The sequence below is a fragment of the Anser anser genome, assembly GCF_964211835.1.
Source record: "Anser anser genome assembly, chromosome: 22".
Taxonomy (NCBI): Eukaryota; Metazoa; Chordata; class Aves; order Anseriformes; family Anatidae; genus Anser; species Anser anser.
This window is the reverse complement of record NC_139743.1, coordinates 9,389,030-9,412,684: the sequence shown is the minus strand read 5'-3', so window position 1 is coordinate 9,412,684 and position 23,655 is coordinate 9,389,030. Positions and strand designations below refer to the sequence as shown.

At 53.0% G+C, this 23,655-nt stretch overlaps 1 protein-coding gene across 9 annotated transcripts in view; it reads right to left on the bottom strand.

Moving 5' to 3' along the window:
- The window catches only part of KIRREL3 (kirre like nephrin family adhesion molecule 3), a 317,515-nt gene that overhangs the window by 23,094 nt on the left and 270,766 nt on the right, over positions 1-23,655 (bottom strand). For all 9 annotated transcript variants that reach the window (XM_083808118.1, XM_083808117.1, XM_083808116.1 and 6 more), the window contains 3 exons: positions 20,716-20,866; positions 16,103-16,208; positions 151-299 (listed from right to left, as the gene is read on the bottom strand). In XM_083808118.1, the coding sequence (XP_083664244.1) occupies positions 151-299; positions 16,103-16,208; positions 20,716-20,866 (406 nt within the window). The remainder of the gene's footprint in view (positions 1-150; positions 300-16,102; positions 16,209-20,715; positions 20,867-23,655) is intronic.

The window sequence follows — 23,655 nt, the reverse complement described above, 5'->3', positions numbered from 1 at the left end:
TTACAAAGCCAGAGCTGCAAGGGAGCCCAGCGAGTCCCGGTCGCCCTGGGCCTTCTGGAGCTGCCCCAGGAAGCTCACGTCCCCTTCCCGTTTGTTTTCAGCAGCTCTGCTGGCCCCGGGAAGGCAGCCTCAAGCTGGCAGACCACTTACAGTAGACGTCCACGGTCCTGCTGATGTTGGTGCTGCCCAGCGCGTTGGTCACCTCGCAGGAGACGGGCTCGAAGAAGAAGGTGTGGTCCACAATGGTTTCGTAGAAGTCACCGGATGCTTCCTTTATCACCTGGCCTTTCTTCGCCCACCTGTCAGACAAGAAAGAGCAAAGCGGGGTTGTGGTCTCGTGCTGCCTGCCACTTACACGTGAGTGATGACGGAGACCAGCACACAGCAGCCCGTGGGGTGCCAAAGCTGCCCTGGACTGTAGGAGGGGTGTACCCACAGCCTCGACGTAGTCCTCATCAAACGACTTCGGGATTACAACCACAGCTCCTGGAGAGGAGACACCAAAGTAGTGTGTATGTATATCCCTACTGGAAGCTGTCAAAAATCCACCAAAATTGCTATTTCCCTGTGAAAACCTGTTTGACTGAAAATCCACCTTATTCCTTAGGACTGTGAGCAACGAAGAGTTCAGTGACAGGAGGGGTGGGACAAGGACAGTCTCTGCTGATAGGGAACACAATGTCAGTGCCTTGCCAACCAACACTGCTGGTCTTCCCACACCAAAACCACGAAAAACCTTTTCAGCTTCCCCCTGCTTTCACCTTCTTTCCCCTTTTCTTCTTCCTTTTTTTTTTTTTTTTTTCTGTCAAAGAGAACTTTATCCCTTGAAGGCAGCTGAATTCACATCACCCTGGAAAGCCAAGCTGGCATTTGCAGCACTGCAACTTGCAAATTGTCTTGGAGAACAAGCTGTCAACTCAGCACTTGAATTAAGCTGCTGTTTGCCAAACCATGAGCAAATGTGACCGAATGGGGCACCACCTGGCAACCTGCCACTGCGGCGCGGGTGGGGAGGGCAGGAGATGCTGTCAGGCAGCGCCAAACTCCAGCCGTCGTGGGAGGAAGGGAAAGCAAGCAGAGACGCAGCCTGCGGAAGACATAGCGAACCTCCCCCAAGGACTGACAGGTAAATTGGAGGGGGAGAGGATTTCCCCGAGGAACCTCTGATGCTCTCGTCCCGGTGAGGCTGTCCGCTGGTGGTGCTGGGTGACGTGGGGTGCTCAGGGAAGGTGGGGCGGGTTGGGGAAAGAGGCACAGACAGACTGTGCGGGGTGGGAGCCCAGCGCCAGCACTTGGCTGTGCTACTGGAGCAAATTCCCCCTGCACCAGCTAGCGCGAACCTACTTGGAGCAGGGAAGCCAAGCTGCAGGCTTCACCCACCAGCTGACGACACGAGCATTTCGGGAGGGAGGCACTGGCCGCAGAGATGTGAGCTGATCTGTACGCACTTATCTGCTCTCTCCTTTCATTTGTTTTTGCACCTCTAACGGATGCTGACCGGCCACTGCAGCTTCCCTACCCTGCCTTCCTCCACGGATTCCCCCTTCATTAATGAACCAGGAGATGTTGCTTTGATTTCTGGGGCCCGTGCTTGACGAGGGAAGCTCCCTGTATCAAAAAAAAACACAGCACAAACAACACCTTCCAAGTGCTGCTCCATAGTGCTGGACAGTCCACCACCTTCAGGTGATGCTGTTCTCCTCCCAGAGGGACCAAAACCCAAGCCTCTGCAGTGGCCCAGGAAAACACACGCGAAACGACCCTGCGCGATGCTTTATGTGCGTGTTTAAAACCCATCGCTTCTGCAAAACCGGCTTTCCCAAGCGCAGGGTTGTGTCACAAACAGCAATTTTTCGTGCTTCAGCAGAGATCAAGGTTCTTGCTCCAGTTTTCCAAGGCTTAGTACTGCTAAATCGATGTGGCTGAACAAGCGGTATGGATCTTTTATAATGTCAGATCGGTTTTTAATAACGATGGCTGATAACCCTCCTGTAAAGCTGCTCATGATGTGCTTGCAGACAGCCAGAAGGTAAGGTACTCCTGGTTTTAACAAGCCCATAACATGCCTTGCTCACCTATTAACCTCTCAGTAATTATTTATAAGCAGGATGTAAATAAAATGTAGCCAAGAAGACGCAGAGAGTGTTCAGGTCCTGCCTGGGGCCAGCCACTCGGCGTGGCTGCACCGCCTCGCCGCCTTCTCCCCAGCAAGCATCCTCCAAACCCACCCGGGGAATGCACAGGGGGGAACCCGGCTTCCCCCTGCCAGTTTTGTTCCTCTTGACCCCCTTGCACAGCTCATGGGCTTGCTAAGCCTTGAGGGCAGCGGTCCTCAGCTTTGATTTGGGGAAGGCAGCCTGCAATTTCCACCTCTGCTACCTCTTCATCAGGCAGGAGCAGTGCTGGTGAGCCTGGTTCAAAGCCTCGCAGGCGATTTTCTTGCTTGATCTTCACCTGCCATGAGACCCCTGGTTGCTGGTAGCTTGCTCCCTTTGTGGCCGTGCTGGGATGTTGCTTTGATGTCCAGCTTGGCTGGGCATTTCGGCCAGACCCCGGCCCACTCCCCTGGCCCCCTCCCCTGCTTCACCTCTTCACAACCTCGTCCCGACATCTCCCCAGCCTTATTGCACCCAGACTGGTGCTCCCTGTTCCAGCACCCCTGGCCGCACAGCTTCCTCCATTTACAGTGTTACCTCAAAGGCATTTCCAGTTTGCCAAACGTGCCACCAAGGGTCCATTCCAGGCTATACAAATTTACCTCCTTTACTCTCCGCATATTACGTACCCACTAACTCAGCTGTCATTTCTGTTGCTGCTTTTCTTCCACATTTAAATCCACATTTCAGAGGGGTTATTACAGGCAGCAATAAAAACATAGCGGTTAAGGAATAAAGAAAAAAAAAACAACACACCCTCCTGGGTCCTTTTAACATTTAAATATAAGGTGGGGGGGCTTTCCTAAGGAGGTGTTCTCCAGAGAAATTGTATTTTTCTTATTCCATTGATCGCTTCCCAGCTAGGAGTGCAGGCAAGCAAATAGAAAAGCCCAGTTTGGGACATGATATCTCACGAGCAATGCTGTGGCTTTGCTGTGGCTTCCGTAGACCAATGTGCCTTTAGCGACCTCCCTGGTTTCTGAAGGAAACCTGCTGAAAGATGGGAGCCCAAGCTTCTTCCCAAGGGACTTTTACCCAGCAGCTCCACTGCTTCCCTGCCAGAAGCGAGGCCTGTGTTTCTGCTGGGCTCACGGAACCTGTGATGAGCTAAACAAGAGCATTACATGCCCTGTGGCTCGCCGGTATGTAGAGGAGCAACACCAGCGAGCACTTCATCTGGCTGAGCTCGCCGTAGCAAAGAAATTCCTGTCTGCAGCGAAAGGACTTGTAATTCTTCAGTGAATGGCATGTGTGAACAAGCTGTTTAGGGGAATTTGTAGCCCTGTCATGTCGCAGCCCTCCCGAGTGAAACAGTACTGGCTCGGTGCTGCCTGGATGAGTGAGGCTTTGCCGATGTGAACATGCAAGCCTGTCTTCTTGGTGTTTTACCTGCTTCCCTCCTCTGCCCCTGAGACCCGGCCACCTCCCTGACCCCTCTGGCCAGTGATGCTGTAGGGAAGCGAGCTCTGGCTGTGGCAGAATCGCGTTTGCTCCTTCCAGAGTGCCGCCCCCATCAGCACCGTGCTGGCCGTCACATCAATTCCCCTGCTGCCAGCCTGCAGCCGTCCACACCCATGCAGCAACACTTCCATCCCTTCACATGTCCCTCTCCAACATGCCATTTCCAGTCACGACTCTGCACAGACTCAACTCATCTGTGTGCAAGAAGACCTCCCTGAGCCCCATCCAGCATCCAAGGTGACGCCTCGGCCTTGCAGGCAGCTGGGGGAGCAAGAGGTTGCAATGATGCAGCGCAGAGCTGCAAGGAGAAGTCCTGGAGAGGCTGCAGGACTCATGCACATGCTTATTACTGCAGGCCGTGAGCATCCTTGCAGGGAGGATTTGGCTCACCACTGCCCTCCAAGCGCAGCCGCCAGCAGCGCTCGTGCCCCTGGGCAGCTCTCCCTGCAGATGGGCCGCTCCCATCAGGTGAAGCCCAGGCAGGAGGAGTGTTGTAATTTTTAACTAACAATGCAAAAAAACCCCAAAAAAACAAAACAGTTGCTTGCCATATAAATTGTGTTTACTAAGAGTGACTTAAAATAGATAAATATTTTCTTGGACGCGTTTTAATTGCTTAATAAAAGCACCGAGAACACCCACAAATACCTTAAATAAATGCATGGCTCACGGAATGAATTAATTAACATTTCATTCCTGCGAATGGCTATTAATTGCTACAAATTGCTCAGAGAATGGGTTTTGTTGTTTGATTACCAGCAGTGCCGTCAATTGCTAGGCTGTAACGTGGCAGTCCCCGCTCATCCTCAGGCAGGAGCTGTCCCCCCGCGTGATGGCTGCCCACGAGCATCGCCCTGCGTCTTTCTGCAGCTCTCCAGAGCCCTGGAGGCCCCTGGGGAAGGACCTGTGATAGGGTGGTGGAGGCAGAGGCTTTTCCATGGGTGCACCTCCTGTGAGTGACAGCCTCGTGAGAAACGATTGAGTGAGCAGCGGGGCTCGAGCAGCCTCACACTGCACCCCCCCAAACGACCGTGGCGTGATGCATCGCACAAATTATTTCTTTATGAAGAGCAAATTTCCATAACGGTGCTGTATGGCGTTATTCCTCTCCTCATGCCTGCTCCCTTCCTAATGAAGACGTGTGGGACCGAGTCCCACTCAGCCGTGTGCTGGCCGTGCTCTCCCTGTGCCGACGCGCGGGTCCATTTACCAGTAGCAGACCAAGCCCTGGTGACAGGAGGGGGACAGGGGAGTCCTGGTGGCACTTGGAACAGCCCAGCATGGAGTCAAAGGTGTGGCTGCTTGCACGACACCCATCCTGCAACCCCTGGAGATCACCGTGCCGATTGTAGATATAGATATATTATTCTACAGCGCCAGGTTCCCTGCTATGCTTGGGTGAGTCCATTTTCTCCCAGGTGCAATTAGTAATTAACACCTCTGCTAAAGGGCTCCACAGGTCTCCTTCTGGGGTTTCACTAAGCAGCTGGCAGGCGTAGTTCCCCTTATTTCGGAGCTCACAGCAGAAATGCTGCTGGAGTCATTAGCGGCAGCCCCGGGAATTCCTTGTCCTGGGTTCCATCCCCGAAGACTTCCCAGCTGGAGCTGGAAGCAGCGGCGATGCTGCATCCTGACGCTGAGCTGAGCTCGCTGCCAATGTTACTAATCTCCCTCTTCTTCAGAAACAAATAAACAGCGAGAAAAATTGCCACCTTTACCCAAATTTCAGGAGTGCAGGATGTCAGGCTTCAATTCCAGACAAGGACATGTTTGGTGTCTGATTGTGCCTCCTGCAATACAAGGGTTGCTGCTACCAGGGTCTGATTGTTTTTCAACACTCCGGGGTTTTGATGATAATAATAATACCTCGCTGTGCGGAAGAAACCTCTGTCTTGATTCCCTGTCTAATCTCAGCTTTGGTGTTCCCCCTCCTGCCCAGCTGGCGATGAGCCTGATTGCCGATCAGATGGCTTCAGTCTTCAGCTGTCTCCTCGTGGTCAGTGGGATCCCAAGGTGGGAAAAATCAGTGAGGGGCCCACCAAACCCCCCCTACAGGTGGGCACGCTGGGCTCAGCTCTGCAGAGAGCCCGTGGTGCTGGTGGACGGGCTGAGCAGAGGCAGTCTCCAGAAGGCATCTTGGTACCAGACTGGAGATGGGCAGGAGCACCTCAGGACCCCGGGGTCCTGGGGCACGGGGGTGCAGAGGAACCGGGGCGAGGAGGGGGGAGGAATCTGTGTCACTGGAACAGCCCATACATGTTGCAATTCACTTTGGCGAGAAAACAGTCAAAATAGACGCTCGCTTAGCTTGGCGATGAGGACAAATCATGGAGGGGAAGACATGGAAAGGCACGTTGGGCAGACATGGAAAAATGACACCTGACATTGATGCCATCTTTACCCTCAGGCTTAGCACAGAGTGAAGGTGCTGTGCAGTGAAGCTGTTCGAACCTCCACGGTCCTGTACCTGTTATTTTCCACCTCAAACCATCACCTATCACACCTTCACAGCTTCACCCAGGCTCTCTGCCTCACTGTGCAATTCCTTTGGGGCTTACAGGAGAAAACAGTGGTAAATGGAGACAGAAAACCCCAACCCTTCATCAGCGTAAGAAATCTGCTGCTGGGGGCATCTCAGAGGCAGGGGAAGGACCACATTTCGGATTGCTGAAGGCGCCTAATCTACATGCTTTGGGGCAGATGTGATGATGGGGCGGGCAGGAATGGCTCATGCTTCCTGGGCATGGGATGCTCGCATGGCTGGGGCTTTCCAAAGTGACCAAATCCTAAAGCTCCTCTGAAGGCTTTTCCCTGAGCTTTATTTCTGGGAGGTTTTCAAGGGCTTTGTGGTTTCATCTCTGTAGTGTGAGAGGGCTGCAGCAGCACACACCAGGTTTCGCTCTTGCTGGCACTGAGAGAAAAAGGACCTCGGGACAGGTTTACACGAGGTGGTCAAGCCCAGGAGGAGGGTGACCAGCCTCGGAGGTGCCCAGCAGCCAGGCGATGGTCCCCGATGGCACACGGTGTCTGCCAGCCCCTGCTGGCTCTCCAGCCCCAGCTCCGAGCAAAGTCACTGAGCCCCCTAAAGCCCCACAGCAGCTGCTGTTGCCACCCTACTGATTGGGCTCATGTTAAATTTTGACATATCCTCAGGTTGGTGCAAGGCACAGCTCCTTGTCAGGTCCCCAGAAGCCCTGCCAGAGTGGTTAGTTTGTCAGAGCTGAACTGTGTCTAGGTCAAATGGTGTGGGTTAGGATTACCAGCAGAGGTGAGTGTGCCAGGAGGTGTGCGCCCCAGGTGAGGATGGGGACTCCTGATTATGTGGACATCTTCTCGCAGTGATTTCTGTGTAATCCGACATGGGCTCCCACTGGCTGAACCCGGGGAGCTGGCAGCTCATATGGAGGAATAATAAATGATATGCATTCCCTTTGTACTAATGCAAAAATACAGGCAACTTATGGGCGGAGAAGTAGAACAAAGTTGCAAATTTAACAAAATATCTTCTCATTTTGTCACTATAAAATTTCCCTACTTTCCACCCATCCATCCATCCATCCATCCATCCTTCCACCCATCCATCCGCCCATCCATCCATCCGTCCGCCTGTCTGTCCATCCATCCATCCATCCCCAAACTTATTGCCAAGTCATTCTTCTCAATGCCTCTTGAGTCCCCTTAGAGCACCCTGGTAATGACACTGCTCACCTGAGCCTTCCAAGTCATGAGAAAACAATCCAATGTGGCAGCACACTGATAAAACGGACTGACCTGTAAGGGCTCTGTGATTACCTACCGACTTCTGTATAAAGCTGCAAGAAACATTTCAAGGAAAAAAAAAAGAAACCTCAAAAAGCAAAAACCATTAAGTCCTTAATTACACACTCCAAAAGCAAAGCGGAGCTAAGCAATAAGCATTGCGTGATGCTTTACAGACAAATGGCTTTATAATCCAGTGCCGACAGCTTGTGTTCTTCCTTTGCTTTCATATTTACCGACAGCTTCCAGAGAGTTTGCGGAGGAACAGAAACCCAAGGATAACTCCAGGACCTGCAGTTAGCAGACTTACTCCATGGCCTGACACCGGGTGAGATCAGAATCCCTTTCCTGTGGGATCCAATGGGTCTATTTTGGGATGTCAGCATCCACTGGGGTTTCTCATCCTCGTGCCATACAGCTCCGATGTTGGGCTGCATCTTGTATCCATCCTGTCAGCTCGTTTAAGCAGAAACAGCATTTCTAATGAGGCTGCTTGGGGAATTAGCCTAATGAATAACAACTGATGCCAACTGCAGTCACCAAAACACCCGCACCTTTAGCAAAGCCCTGTCCCCATCCCTGGAAGGACCGGGATGCTTTCAGCACACCCTGCCTTGCCTGACCTGTGCCACGTTTCCTACCCCTGGCATTGAAGCAGAAAAACCTCAAAGAGAGCTGAAGGCCTCTTAAATCAACGTCTTTTCCAGCTCGGAAGCTGTAAGAGGATTCATTATTTATATGGCAGAAACACAAAAGCTTAGCATATTTTAAGCTGTCTGAAATGACTTCAAGGCAACTCGTCCGCTCTCTCTTTTTTTTTTTTTTTCCCTAACAAAACACATTGAGATGTCTCCGAATTGAGCAGTGGGAGGAAACCCTTCAGAAAGAGAAAACAGTGCAGAGGGATTGGGGGAGAGAAAGAAAAAAGCTGTGATCTAGATGGGGATTGCCAAGGAATGCCCACCGGGGGTGTTCCCTGTGGGATGCTGGCATAACCCTTAGACAGACTCCTTGCCTGACACCACATGGAGATTACGGCAGGCAGGGAAGCATCCCTGGTACTTCACCGAGTACAAGCACACATGGCCATATCCTTCAGAGGCAGCAGGTGAGGAGGTGCTGAATGCTGGGTGTCTTTTCTTTTTTTTTTTCTTCTCCCCGTTTTTACATTTTCAGTTTAGTCACAGCATCTCTAATTTCCTTAGATCTGAAGCCACCTCGTGAGACTGGAAGGGAACGATATAGAAGAAAGATGAGGGGAAAAAAAATGCCAGTAATCTTGTAAAAGTCAGTTTTGAAAAATCAATTTTCTTGTGTGACAAGATTTGCTTAAGGCTTTTCGTTCTGTGAAATCAGCCCATCATCCTGCGGGAACACATGAAGGAAGTGGCAAGTGTGGTTTGGAATAACTCAGATTAAAGACTGCTAAATTAGGCTTGAGGAGCTCCCACCTCTCCTGCAAGGATGCGGCCGGCACAGCCAGCGATGCTCGCTTCCCAGTCATCTCCCAGTGCCCAGCAGCCTGTCCCGAAGGAGAGGAGACCAACGGGCCCAGGAGAACACAGCTCTTGGGTCGTCCCGAACAATGTGGATGTTTAGAAGAAGTGTTCGTAACTTGGCTTGCTAAAAGACATGGGCTTTGCTAACGCCCAGAGACCTGGGTGCACAGCATGCTGGAAATGAGATGCCTGGGACACCTTGACCAGGAGGTCAGGGCGCCATCAGAAGTGATTGCCCAGCCTTTAAGCCATCGCAAGGCTCTTTGGGCTTCCTGGACCAGCCGGCCCAGGACCCACTGGCCTGATCTTATCCATGGCTGTGCAGTGAAAGGCTACAGCCCTGCTCCTGCCACGTGCCAGCGAGGAGAGCCCTGCTCAGCCAGAGGAGATCCTGCACATGCTGCTGGATGTCTCCTTTCAGCTGGAATGGACCAAATCGGTTTTTGTTTCGTTCCCCCTCCTTGATGTTACTCTCCCTCACTTCAGGAAAGCCATCGTGTTTCTTTCTCCTGTTCATTCCTGCTGGTGGTCCTGGCTGGGATGGCCACAGCCGTGGCTCACCCCAAATCCCAAACCTCTCCGCTCCGGCACAGCAAGCCCCCAGATCACATCAGCAAAACCCCTCTGCCAGCCCCTGCATCACTGAGGCTCCACCCAACAGCAGTTTGGGCTGGCTGCTTCATCACTCATTTAATTCTGTTCCTTTAATCACTGCTACATCAGGAAGCGATGCTCAGAAGTACAAAGCACTTTCTTCCCCCCCCCCCTTTTTTTTTTGCTTTCCATCAGATTCTCCCTCCTCTATGCTCTCTCCTCATTAGTCTGAGCTGCCTCTGAGCGTCTCCCACACACTTGTTCCCATTACCCTGACAAGGCAGGGAAGGGGAAGACAAATCTCCCTGTCCCCACACCGTGCGAGCAGAGGGAAGCTCCACAATTCCCAGTGTCACCTGCAGCCACCACCACAGCAGAGACCCTGCAGCAGCCCAACAGCGGAGAGATTTGGGCCTTTTATTTTACTTTATTTTTTTTAAAGCCTCTCTCTCCCTGTCAGAGGGAGCTGGCAGATGGGGCTGACGCGTCATGGAGGAGATCTGAAGAATTCATTTCCCGTTACTTTTTTATTTCCCCAGCTTTCATTTTCACTTCAGAGCAAAGGTCCAGTTGTCTGGGAGGAAGCTACAAAGACAAACCCGGGCAGGAAAACAGAGATAGCCAGGAAAAATGTTACTGTGCCGATAACTTGAGACCTCCGTGTGCTTTGCATTCATTTCAACTCCCACTTCAGCTGCATTTCCCTATGTCTATAAATTAGATTTACTCTGTCGCTGCTGTGAAATGCCTGAGGGCCCCTTCCCCACGCTGTCTTCTCCTGCCTCCCTTGCCGTGTGTGGCTGCGGGAGGCAGCAGGAGAGGTGGCAGCCCTGCCGAGGGACAGCGTGTGGCTCGCAGCATCCTGCGCGGGACCGCTGGTGGCCGTGCTCTTCGGAGGAGGAGGGAGCAGATGGGAGCATGGCAGCTGGGGGAAGGAAGGCTGCAAAAACGAGGGGCTTGGGGGGATAATCCTGTGTGCTGGTGTGAACGAGCAGTTTCCCCAAGGTGGTTTGAGGGAAGAGAGTCCTAGCGTGCCACAAAATGGCTGCAAAGCCAGAGTGGCCCGAAAGGGCAGCACTGGGATGCTTTCTGCCCCGATGGGTGCAGGGCAGCGAGCCCGTGGAGCTCACACCTTTCCTGCTGCCACCGGCTGCTCTGCAGTGTGTTTTGAGCCCTTGGCAGCCCCTTTCAAGTATTAATAGAGATGTGACTGTCATTTAATATGAGCTTAATATTGCAGATCTCCCTTAACTGGGGGGACAAAAACAGGTGCCAGTTATGCAGTGGTCCCAGTGATAAGAAGCCCTGGGGAAGGCAGAGTACGGGGGGATGTTCATGTTTGTGTTGGGCCCCTCATGGATGGGCAGCGGAAAGTAAGGAAAACAGCAAGCTCTCCAATTCCCAGAAGACGTTTTTCAAAGCCACCTGAATCCGCATGAAAATATAGGCAGGTCTTCCAGTGCCAGAACAGGGAGCACAGCCCCTGCTGCGGCTTGGCTGCAGGCAGCACCAGGCGTGCCCATTAACTGGGTCGTTTGCCACTTCTCCATCAGAAGTTGCCAATGAAATGCATCATCCTGAATATCTGCATCAGTTTCCATGATCCAATAATCCCTTCTGGCCTTCGCAGCTTATGGATCTGTGAACATATTCTGCAGCAGCTAAATAGAAGAGGCAGCGACAGCTTTGGTGTGATGGAGGAGCACTGAACTTAAATCTGCCTTCCCTTGGGCTTTCACCTGGGACCAGAGACGTTGTGCACACCCACCCAGATGCCCAGCTGGCCAAGTCAAGGATCACATGGACAAAGGATGGACCAAGGATGGAGAGCCAGCTGGAGCAAGATCTGCTCCTGGTGCCTGGGGTGATTTCTCAATCCAAACTCCAGCAGGCCTCCCCCTTTTTCCCCCAAGACCAGCAGCCAAACTGCTCACAGACCTGCATGTAGGCACAGTGCACGGCACTCAGCCCTCCAAGCTGCAACACAACAGACCTCAGAGATGCCTCCTTCCAGGCAGCCAGCTCCCTGCGCACGTCTCCAGCAGAAGGCAGCAGGGTCTGGACTGCCCTGACCTCAGCAGAGCAGCCCTGCACGCCTGGCACTGGCACCCTCTGCACCGATTCCTGGCTGCACTGCCTTCCCCCTGCTCCCAGCAGCTGCTGACTTCTCCCAAGGCAAAAAGCGAACGCCAGCAAGACCCCCAGAATGGGGTCAGACTGCAAACACGCAGGCTGCGGGGTGTCGCAAGCAGCTACAAACTGCTGCACAGCAAAATGCATGGCAAACATCTGGGCTCACAAGCAGGCTTGCCCAGGTTTGCAAGACTTGTTCTCATTCTTTATGAGCGATCAGAATTAAGACAATATGTGTCCCTGCAGGAAGGGACCAGTCCAGATCTGCTGGAGGTACTCGGACTCTTCATCCTTGCATCCCCCCCTGAGGCCTGGGTGGGAAATGCCCACCCTGCATCCCAGCCAGAGCTGGAGGTGGGCTGCGGAAGCTGGATGTTTTCCCTGCTTGCCCCTTTGCAAACGCAGCAAGCACATCTTTTTGTTTTCCCTTGCGCAAGGCAGGACACCACCTCCCACCAGGTGCGTTGAAGCCCCACTGCCTTTAAAGAAAAGCTCTTAAGAAGCAGCTGAGTTCAGATTAATATTTGATGAGTGACAGCGTGCTGTTGGTTCAAAGATAAAGCAGTGTTTTCCAAACACGGATGTCCTTTCTGCAGCGCGGAGCCCGCTGGGCGAACAAACATCGCTCCCTGCCCGCCCTCTTGTCACAAGCCGGGGCATGGGAAACGGAAACCCAGAGGCGCTGGTGTTCCCCACGCTGCTGCTGCAGAAAGGTCTGCGCCCCTTTGGGCAGCTGGCACCTTTGGTTTCAGCCCAGCGTGTGCAGGCGGAGGTTGCTTGGACTGCACTGGATGTGGTCCTGGCTTCTGCTGTGGGGTGGGGAAGAGGAGCTGGTAGAGCTTCCCTCGGGGGTCTCTTAAATAAACAGCTCCTCCTGACCTCTGCTTCTGCTGCAGCGTCGCCTGGATCTTCTGCCATGCCCCGTGCAATTATGGAGAGGCGTGTGTGTTTTTAAATGGCATGTTCGCTCTCTCTCTCTTTCTGTCCGTGCTTGTCTGTCTGTCCCTCACCCCCATGCCTGGGTATTGCCCTGCAGCCCGGCTCTGTAGCTGGTGCTGCAGGGTGGCTCGAAACGTCCCGTCCCCCCCGTGACTGCAAAGATAACGTTATTTGCAAAGGTCTCTGCCAGCCTTGGGGATGAGAGCACTGTATCAATGCGCCAGAGTGAGGTATTTATTATTGCCCTGCCTGTAGCAGTTCCCCATCTCACTGCAAAAATAATCATCATCAGAGGAGCCCAAAAGGCTGAGGGACTCTGCCTCTTGCAATATTAAACTTTCCCATTTTCTTCTGCCACTTTAAAGATTCTCTTTCTTACTGCAAGTGATAAATAATAACAGCAAAAAAACACCCCACAGACACACAACAGACATCAAAAGCCAAGGGAAGATTGGCAAATAGAGAGATCTGAAGTGAGCAAAGAGGAGGCCTGGTTGTGAGTCGGTTCACGTCGCCCTGACTTCTGTTGCTTTCCATTAATTTCACCCGCCATCACAGGTGGCAGAACAACGGCGACAACTAATTACTCTCTCTCGCCTTCCCTTTCTTGCCCGTTTGCTTGCAGCAAAAGAGAGTCAGTGAATTCCCCGATGGCCTTGGGGCTTGCTCCCCACAGATGGGGGCAGGTCGGGGAGGTGCTGCCCAGGCCCCTCAGCCCTGCCGCCGCGCGGGTGCGGGGTGCGCAATCCCTGGGCCACAAAAAACCAGCCTGAGGCTCAGCACGGCTTGTGCACCCATGCGACGCCTCGCCAGCCTCGCTCGGCTTGCTTTCGGTGACAGTGGCTGCGAGTGACAGCGCAGGTGACGCTGCAGGTGAAGGCACCTGCACCAAAACCCTCTGGGGGAAAGGATGCTCCTCGTGCAGGAGCTGCTGCTGTCCAAGGGCAGGGCTAAGAGGAGCTGAGGAGCCGTGTCTCTGGAAAGCAGAGCCCAGCCCTGCCTGCACAGAAGCACCCAACGCGCTGAGACGCCCGCAGGTTTTATGGCAGAGGGCTTCTGGCTTTTCCTCCCGTCGGACAACGCCACTGAGGCCAAATGGAAACGTTTCACGGAAACCTGTCAGTCTTGACAAAAGGGAATTAACCTCTCCCAGAACAGAATATGCTGTAACTTTCAACTGTGACTCTGCGAAAAGATCACTCATTTCTAAACAGCTTTTCCTTGTGTTGAAAAAAAAAGAAGTATGCGACGCATTGTACAAGAGAAAGCACGAACAAAACCCCGTGTCCTGCGGACGGGGTGATGTGGCAGTGGCATTGCCGACAATGCCATGGTGTCGTGCAGATGCAGAGCAGGGGGACGGCTTGCTTGCATATTCATAGCAGAGACAGCACCACGGAGCTGGCTGTGGGTTTATGTCCAGAAAAGGGGATTTATGGTGTTTAGACATTTTCCTTTGTGTTCAGAGCTGTTTACTGACAAACATATTGGGAGGTATTAAAAATAAATGTCGGCTGCCGACCACGATCTGATATTTCTGAGGCTGAGGGAAGCCATAGGAAATATATCAGCATGTCTCTCCCTGGGGAGAAAAAATGCCACGCTTTCTGTTTCCAGTCTACTTTCTAATCTTTGTTTTTAAGGCAGCGTAAGTTCATCCTGGCTCACGCTTTCCACCCTTGCAGCTCCCGGTGCAGGAACAGCAGGCTGTCCTCTCTCTGTCCTCGCTGGGATGCCCTCAGAGCTTCCCGCATCCCTGTGCCCAGACGATGCTCCCGGAGGTGCACAATACCAGACTTTTACACCCAACGGTGCCGCTGAGGCTGCTCGCTTACTCGGGCCACCCTGGGTGCTTCAGAGACACGGCTTTGGTTAATTAAGGCACACTCTTGGCGTTTACAGAGACCCTTTCTTGCTGCTTCAGCTCTGGACAACCTCTGTTCCTAAACTGAAGCTCAAAATCTTCCCAGCTGGGATATCCCACTCCGAGCTGCAGGGCTGAGACGTCTGCTGCCTTGACATAGCTACTGGAGAGCTCTGGGATCTTTGGGAAGGGAAATGAGTCGCCCCGATCAATCAGAGCCATTAGACGGAAGGAAGCCCCGCCGTGTGCTGCTGAATCGTGTTTGCTTGTCACAGTGGTAGGGAAAAAGCCTTGTGTGATGTTAACATGTTAAGGGAACTTAAGAAATGAAAACCCCAAAGTGCTTGAATTTTTCATGCCTCTTTTTTTTTTTTTCCATAAATATAAAAAAAAATCCCTTTCATGAAAAAACATAACCTGAAAAAAACCGTGCAATTAGCTTTGCTATAAAAGTCCCCCACGAAAGGAACGACAAAGTGCTTTGCAGCAAGGCGGATGTCCCTGTGGCACCAGGATCGGCACTGCCCAGGGAGGGTGAAAGGACGGGGCCGTGGGGTGGGAGGAAGGCACGGAGCGGGCTGCGGGCGGCACGAGCAGCTCCGCGGGGCTGGGACCCCCCTGTGCCCAAGTGGGACACGCACCCGGCCTGCCACGCTCCTTTTCTTCCTAACTGTAAATATGGGAACGGGGCTATTTGTATCTTTGACATTAATTGACTTCTGAAATTAATAACTCCTCCGTGTAACCAGGAACGCAATTATGACTTTGTTGTGCTGATAGCAGATATCCAGCCGGAAGGAATCGTTCCTACCAGCAAACTCGATTGTACTAATTAAGCTGTACGAGCCTAACAGGAGGCGGGTTGTGGTAGCCTGTCCCCGGAGGTGCCTCCTCTGTTATTACAAACGGAGGCTGTTGCACAAACACCACCGACTGCCTGCGCGTACCCGCACCCAGCTCCCAGCCCGGAGGGGCTGTGGTGGGACCTGGTGTACTGCGAGATGTCTCCAGGTGGGATCAGGCCCCCGAGGAGGGATGGCAGCCCCCCCTGCTTCCCTCTCCAACGAGGCAGGTGCTGGGACACGGCACAGCGAGCCCCATGCTTACAGCCCTGCTCATCTCGCCCTGCGCAACCTTGGTGGCTGCTGCTTGGGAGCGACCAGGTGCGGGCACGGAGCCTCTCCTGCCCCGACCTCCCGTGGGTTCTCCTCTTCCTCCACCCCTTCTTGCCTCACCAGTGCCCGGCTGCTGCCCAGCCCCTGCAGCTCCAGCCCACGGCCCCCTTCTGTGCCCTGCGCTACGCTGCTGGGGCTGCATGTGGCTGCTTAAGGGTTACACAGCGATGGCACTGGAGTGGTATTGTTCAAACCATAAAAGAGCGTGCACAAAGAGAAGGAATTTTCCAATTTTCCCCATAAAAGACTTTTCACTCGGCACGTTTTGCTCATTATGTCCCCGAACAGATGGCTCCGCTAGCTCTGTGCCAGGCCTCCAAATCCAGCCCAAAGCACCCGTGCGTCCCTGACTGAGGGCTTGCTGCGTGCATCAACCTCACGCAGAGCACCCGGAGCCTCCTCACCTGTGAGCCCCAGCAAGGTGAGGACAGCTGGGGGGAGCTGGGCAGCGCTGGCGAGGCTGTGCTTTGTGCGGGGCTGGAGGGGGATGCACGGTGACAGTAAGAAGGGAGGGCGCCTTACCTGTACTGCGTGACGGCCGGGTTGGCCTTGGCAGAGCAGTGGAACTTGACGGTGTTGTCCTCCAGGACCGGCTGAGGCTCCACGGACAGGTTCACCAAGGGGGGGTCTGCAAAGAGACAGCGACAAGGTCACACCGCCAGCCAAGGCGGGCGCAGCAGCCCTGTGCTACCGCGCTGCCCGCGGCTCCTGAGCCTGGGAAGCAGAAGGCAGGCGTGGGAGAGCACGGCAGAGGCTCTGAGGCTGCTTCGTGCCGTGATTGAATCCTCAGGGCTTTGTAAGGCTGGCTGCAGGCTGGCGCTGTGCACAGAAAGCGCGAGCCCTGGGTGCAGATCTGCAACATCTGGGTGCAGCCTGCAGGCCCCATGCCTGCCCCACAGGGGCTTGGACACCGCAGAGGCGTGGGGAATAAAAACCCTTTGGGCTAGAGAGCTGTCCTCCCACCAAGACAGCAGCCAGAGCTGGTTTTTGGCTCCTCAGCAGCATCCGATCCCTCCTCCAACCAAGGATGCTCTCCCGCTCGCTGCAGCCCAGCGCCTTCCCTGCTGCCACGCCACGCGCACCGCTCGGCGTAGCAGCTCACTTCAGAGCCATTAGCGCAGGCTCTGATCCCCGTTTAAGGAAATAAACTCGCCTGCTTTGAAAAGTTCCCATTTAATATCTTGCTGCGTAATGACGATCTTTTGTCTACCCGCTAACTTGAAAGTGGCGTTTCTGCTCTTTCATCAGCCTAATCATCTCTGCCAAGTCCTTATTGGTGTCACAGGCCTCTCGGTTCTCTCGGCTGCTGCTCTGCTTCTCTTCTCCTTTTACATGATAAGCATCTGAGTGCTTTAGCAGCAAACAAAATTTAGAAGAGAACGGATGAAAGAAAGTGAGAAGAGAAAAGGGTGCAGTGTTGTGGTGGATAATAAGAATATTCAGAGCGGTTTTAATTTTTCATGATGTCTCAGAGGAGGTGCTGGACATCCAGCTTTAGGTTTGAAGAATGAGACCTCATCTGAGGGAAGAAAAAAATCTCCAGGTGGCATCTCGAGCTCTCCTGTCTGCCGAGGCACCTGTTACAGGCCACCGTTAGACACTGCAGTGCTAGAGGAACCTCTCCAGCCTTGCCAAGAGGCTTTCCAGAAGGTGGAAATGGTGCTGAAGGACCAACCCCTGCAGGCTGCTTCGGGGCTGCGCAGAGGAGCTGAGGGGCTCCCCTGTTCTTAAGGTATGAGTCTGATGCAGCGTGATGCGAAAATGCATTCTGAACTACCTGCTATCTGCTGCCTCTCTCCTCCTCCTAAATTTCTCAGCGACGTCTCTCCCAGCTGGAGCATCCCTCCCATGCTGCAGCTTCACAGCCACGTGTCCCCCGAGGGGAAAACAACGGCAGCGAGGGGCTGCTTCACGGGGAGCCTGGCCAAGCTGGGGTGGCACGATGATGGTCAGCGTGCTGCTCGGATGCCGTGAAGCCACAGCTCTAACACAAGCCTGAGCAGCTCTGCTGTGTTTAACCACGGAACCGCTCAGGTTGGAAAAGACCTCTAAGATCAAGTCCAGCCAGGGATGAAAGCTCCCCTGCCGCTGCTCCCTCTGCCAGCATCCTCCCCCAAACACAAGACAGGGTCTTGCTGGGGAGATGGGGCTCTCCGGAACCAGCTCAGCACCTTCGCTCGAAGGCACAGGCTCTTTCTGGGTATCCAGAGATGACAACAGCTTGACCGCCACCTCTCCTCTCCGTCCCCATCCCTGCAGATCCTGCCTGCAGCGCTGGGTACCACGCTGCAAAGCGCAGCCATCCCTCCTCCGCTGCGTCCCCACCTCCGCTGGCCCCGTGCTATTTACACAGCCAGAGCCCGGCTTTGTCGCCAGCAGAGCCACCTGCCTTTTTGATGGGAAATTATGACGGGAAATTATAGGTATTTTCAATTTACCCTAATCTCATTTTAAAATGTGCAATTCAAATGACAATAAAGATGGGCGCAGTTGGGAATATAAATGAGCTTCACTAACATAACAGCCCAGAGATATATAGTGCGCTCCTAATTCATTTGCAGGCATCCTGACACTTCCCCATTGTTATACAACAACAGCTAATCACCTTCCTTTGTTAAGTATGAATCACACTTCTCTTTAGTAGCTTCCCCATTGTTTGATGGTTTAGTAGCTGTGCCTACGATTTACAGAGGAGCCTCTTTGTATTAAAATGAGCCCAGCTCCCTCCTTGCACTCAAAATAAAAAATGTAGATTAAAAAGAAAAAGAGCAAAGGAAATGAATTAAAGTCTTTGATCTTCCCTTTCGCAAATGGGATTGGGCTTCCGAACGTTGCAGGAAGGCTGGTGAGCTTCCCCACGAGGCGGCCGGTGCTGCGAAGAGCGTGGGTTTGTGTGTGCGAGCGTGTTTGGGGGTATGTTAGGGGAAAAAAAAGACACAAATTGTAACTCATCAGGATGTAATTCCACGCGCTTACAATTATAATTCCTGCCTGGCTTCTTGTAATTAATTTGAGATGGAATCAGAGCTGGAGGAGAGCATGCATGCAAGTGCTGGCTGGCGCAGGTACCGCGCGTTGCCGTCAGCAAGCCTCCTAACTCAGCACCTGCAAAATGAGGGCTGGCATCGCTGCGGGGCGGAAAAGCCTCTTCGGGGTGGGCTCCGGAAGCTGCGAATGAGCAGGGATTAGGAGCTGGAAGCAGGCTCTGATGCCTCTTCAGCTCTGGGCTTTCACACTCCCCGATGGGAAGCATAAATGGGAACAAAACGCTGCCACGCTGCAAGGACCAGCACAGCACCTCCAGCGGAGCGAGGTGGCCTGCGGGTTGCTCGTCACCCTGGTCCCCAGCCTGCCACTTCTGTTCTCATACTGCCACCTCCTGCAAAAATATGGATGCGGTCAAATCCCTTCCTGCCATGAAACGAAGGTGTAAAAATGAGCAACTACACGTGTGTGTGCAGAGGCTTGGAGCAAATGGCTTTGGATAAGCAATAACCCTGCTCCTCCCCATCCTGGCACGCTGGATGTGAATTTCCATAGAGCCACTGGGCTCTGGCAATATAAATAGTTTATGGCATATCAAACTATTAAACATGATTTTAATCCCACTTGTGATGTTCGGCGCGTAACTCACAGGAGGCTGACTTTGATGTGGCTGGTGGAACAGAAATCACATTGAACAGATGTTCCAGCTGGAGTCGCTTAGTGTTTCCATTACAGACTCTGGCTTTTTTTTTTTTCTTGGTTTCTTTCCCCTTGCCTTTTTTCTTTTCTTTTCTTTCTTTCTTTTTTTTTTTTTTTTTTGGAAGGGGATAGTGTTTATGACTCAGCTGTCTCACTGCTGCTGAGGCTAAGACTGGCAGGCAGGTCCTGTGCCCACACGAGACTGATGGGATCCAAACTCGTGCTTTGCATCAGCTGAAGCAAGCTGTTCCTGCTGCCACGAGTACAAGCACCTCAAACACCTGCACAGGACACAAACCCTGCCTGGGTGCTTCTGCAGAGTACAGGCTGCTTAATCCATCTTGGCATTTTTCTATCCCTCCATCACCCATCCAGCCCTGGGAAATTGATATCCTCATTAGACCCCATTAAGAACAACATACTTTTAATAGCTGGATAGGATATTATTATTATTACTTTCACAGCATGGAGTATTTAATGGCTCGGAGTGGAAATCGGTGCTCTTTATTTGGTCTTTCTCTCTTCAGAGCAGATCCCATCAGGATCGGGGATGCAGCTCACGTCCCTTGCCCCGTACTGTACAGCACGGAGTAATGATGTCTCCGGCTTTGCGTTGTTTGTGAGAACGTGCGTGCATCTCCAGCTATTGTAACTGTTTGCTGGCTGTGAAATAACCCATGCTATTATCTCATTTTATCTGGCTGGTTCTGTCAGGACATGCTATAGAGCGACCCAAGAGCCTGTTAATCTTCCGGCAGCAAAAGCTGGGAGTCTTAAATGGTGAATTTTCTGCTGTGCTTGAGTTTGTTCAGGCAGTTTTAATTGGACTCTGGAAAGCAGCTGGCATGCTAATATTGAACACCCTGCATTTGCAAATTGTTGGTAAATACAGCTGCAGGAATTGTGTGTGCAAATGAAGCCCGGCTGGAGAGAGGTCAGGATGTGCCTGAAAGCAACAGCTATTGCAGAGGAGGGGAGAGATCTGTGAAATGTGAATTTTTGAGGAAGGAAGGTTTTCCTTCATGGTTTTACAGAGAAGTGGCATCGCTCCCCACACACCTGTCCCTGCTGGGTGGTGGCTGACACCAGCTGGATGTCACAGGAGGGAGGGCTTCCACGGAGCACTTTGGTGTGTCTAATGTGCTATCTAGATGGAGAACAAGACAAAAACTTACCCCTGAACAACTTGCAAGCCTGGAAACACGTATTTGTCCAAGAAATGCGTGCCAGCCAGGCAATGCATGGCTCAAAGAGACGGGCACGAGATGCAAAAGCTGGGAAGCAGCTGGGTGTTGTGTGCATCAGGTGCCCCAGGGAGCTCAGGGGAGATGAGCCCTCGTGCCTCTCTGCACCAGTACACCCCAGCGATGGGGAACGCCCCGCTTGGCGGCCCCGGTGGAGGCAGCGGGGAGGCTGGGGTGACACGGGGCTGCGGTGGCTCAGGTACTCACGCTGGATGTCGATGGTGACCGAGGTCTCCTTCCCGCTGGGAATGGCTTTGTTGGTGGCGCGGCAGACGATGCTCTCTCCGTTCTCGATGTCGGAGGGGGCGATGAAAAGGGTGCTCATGATGCTCTCTCTCTTGCCATCACGGAGAAGGGTCTGCAAGGGGAGACAGGGAGATGGAAGAAGGAGCTTCCAGCAGGAGAGCGGCCCCTTCCCCTGGTCAAGAGTCACACACACAGCCAGGCCTTGCTGTTACGAGTTCACCAGCCAGTCTGCAGTCATGGCTCCTCCAGCTGGAATCTGCCAAGAGCCCTCAGGGGAATTGCACAGGCACATTTTGCTGCGCTTCCCTGGGAACTGGGCACTTAACTCCCATCTGCTTCCCTCCAGCCCTGCTGTGCCTAGACCTGAGAGCCGCAGCTCCGGTGACATGCACGTCACCCCCGGCCTGGGAAAAAGGGAGCCAGGGGACAGACACGGTAACCGCCCCCTCCAGCCCGCCATCACCTGCTGCACCTACACCAGGCAGGTGCAGAAGCAGCCTGGGCTGGTCGGGCTGCAGCTCCCAGCCACTTTGTGCAGGGATGTGTGAGTGGTGGCAGCCGCTGCCAGCAGCACGGGGTGGATCCTGTGCAGCTTTGATCTGCTGGCGCAGGAGCCCTGCCTTATCCTCAGTGAAGTCCTAATCCTCATTTAAGTCCTTATAGACTGATCACATCACCCTGTCACCTCGTCTGTGGTAAACCAGACTGACCAAGCCCTCTGAGCCTCTGAAGATGCTGCACGGTTTCCAATATTTTAATCACTCTCTGACCCCTCTCTGGTTTATCAGCATCCTCCAGGGACCAGAAATGCCAGAAACATGACTTCACCCAGCCATTGATAATAATGGCAAATGCCCATGGACACACCCAGCCGATTCTGGACTTTTCCAAGCAGTTTTTCTCCCTTAAGTCTGTATCCTCCAAGCTTTCACTTCACTGTGTAAGGCAAGTGCTTTATGGAATTATAAATAGACAGCAGTGAGACTGACGTTTTCACCACTTGGGCTCAGCTGGATGTAGCCCTCTTGCTATAGGTTTGCACCTCCGTCAGGCAGTGGGCAAGGAACGGTGCTGACAAATTGACACCACCAGCTCAGAAGCTGGACAGACGCAGCACCAAGACCTATCAGAACATGATCTTTGGGATCTGAGGGCCCCAACAGACCTTAATTATCCTGACAAACCTCATCTGGGGCCTCTATCCCACCCACAGGTCTAGGAGCTGAATTTAATCTCCTGCTCTAGCTCAAGCCATGTTTTGGGGGTGCTGATTTGGACTTCATCTCCTGGCTTGGCTACAGCCCTGCTTCATCTCTGCGGGCTTTCTGGTGACTGCTGCACTGTGGCTGACCCTATTATGGTCATACAAACCTGCTCTTCTTGTGCCTTTGCTGGTGAGGGTGCTGCCTGCTTTGCTGTCACCCTGCCTGTCCTTCCCCTGCAGAGCAACCCCACTTCTGCTGCTGAGGGTGCTGTGAACCCCAGGCTGAGCACTGTGGGTCCTGCCTGTGCAGAACTCACCCCCACAGCACCCCAGAGCTCTGCTTCATCTTCAAACCCTGCAGGATCCTACAACACCCCCTACGGCCATAGGGACCATTTCCTGTCCTCTTCAAGAGGGAGCAGGGTGAGGGTTTGGGGTTTTTAAGTCAGATCTGGCTAATCCGTGCTGCCTGGCTGTGACTGCAGTGGGGCTGCATATTAATCAGCTGGTGGATTTGAAATTCAGAGAAACAAAGGAATTATCACTCAGTGCAAATGGTTTCAGGCAATCAGTAACCTGAGCAGTATGTCTTCTTGGTTGACTGGAATATCTGGATCAAATGAAGTCTGGGTTGGATTTTAATTTTATTAGAGAATAACAACAGAATAAAACTGAGGCCCAGACTTAAAGGGAACTTCAAAAGGGAGAGGTTTCTTGTACGTCCCAAATCAAAACATCACATTTCATAAATAGCTAAAACTGCCCATTAGCTTTTCTGTGGGGTCTTTTTCTTTTTTAACATGACAAGGTTGAAAAGGTCTCAGAAATGCTTGCTGTGCTCAAGCTGGGATTTCTCATGCATGCATGGGTGGATGCGGTGATGCTCGAGGCGATGAGCACTGATGCAGCCCACACTGGCTGACCACCTCCGCGTGCCCTGCCCTACAGCTGCACTTCCCTGCTCATGGCAGGGAATTATTTGTGGAAGGTCCTCCTGGAAATCTCCGGTGAGTCAGGAGAAACTGGGGTTCAACATCCCCAGATCAGCCAACACCACCTCTGCCCCCGGAGAAGGGGCTGACGTCCTTGCAGAGCAGGACTCGCCACCCAAACCACCCCGACAGCTGCTTTAGATGCCATGGAAGTGCCTGTGTGGCACGTGAGATGGAGCTGCTGCCTGAAAGCTCAGCTCTAAAAGGCTTCCAAAAAAATCTTCTGAAGAAAAACAAAGAGGAGACACCCTTCCTTCTGTGCTACCCACTGCCTGGGGGTCTGAAAGGGAAATGCTGGCTCCCCAGGGCCAGGTCTGCACAGCCTGCAGCGCAGAGCAGGGCTTGGGGTGGATGGAGTAAGTTACAAACAATTGCACGTCAATGGCCTGGATTTTAATTAATTTCACTTGAATTAAGAGGGGGCGAGGTCAGCTGTCTCTAGCTTTAATTAGCGCTGCCGCTTGCATAGCGCACAGGGTGATGGGGGCAATTCTGTTCATCCCCACCAGCTACGAGGAGGCAGCTCAGCTTCAGCTGAGGTGTCCGCGGGCGCTGTGGGGCAGCAGGGGGGAGGACGGGGATGCTTTGGCTCCTCTGCCCTTCCAAGCAAGCTGGGATGAGGCTTCCCAGTGGTAGCAGAGGGTGAAATGTTTATTAAAAAGATCTTCAGGAGCTCAAGAGGAATGCCTCTGACTCTGAACTTTG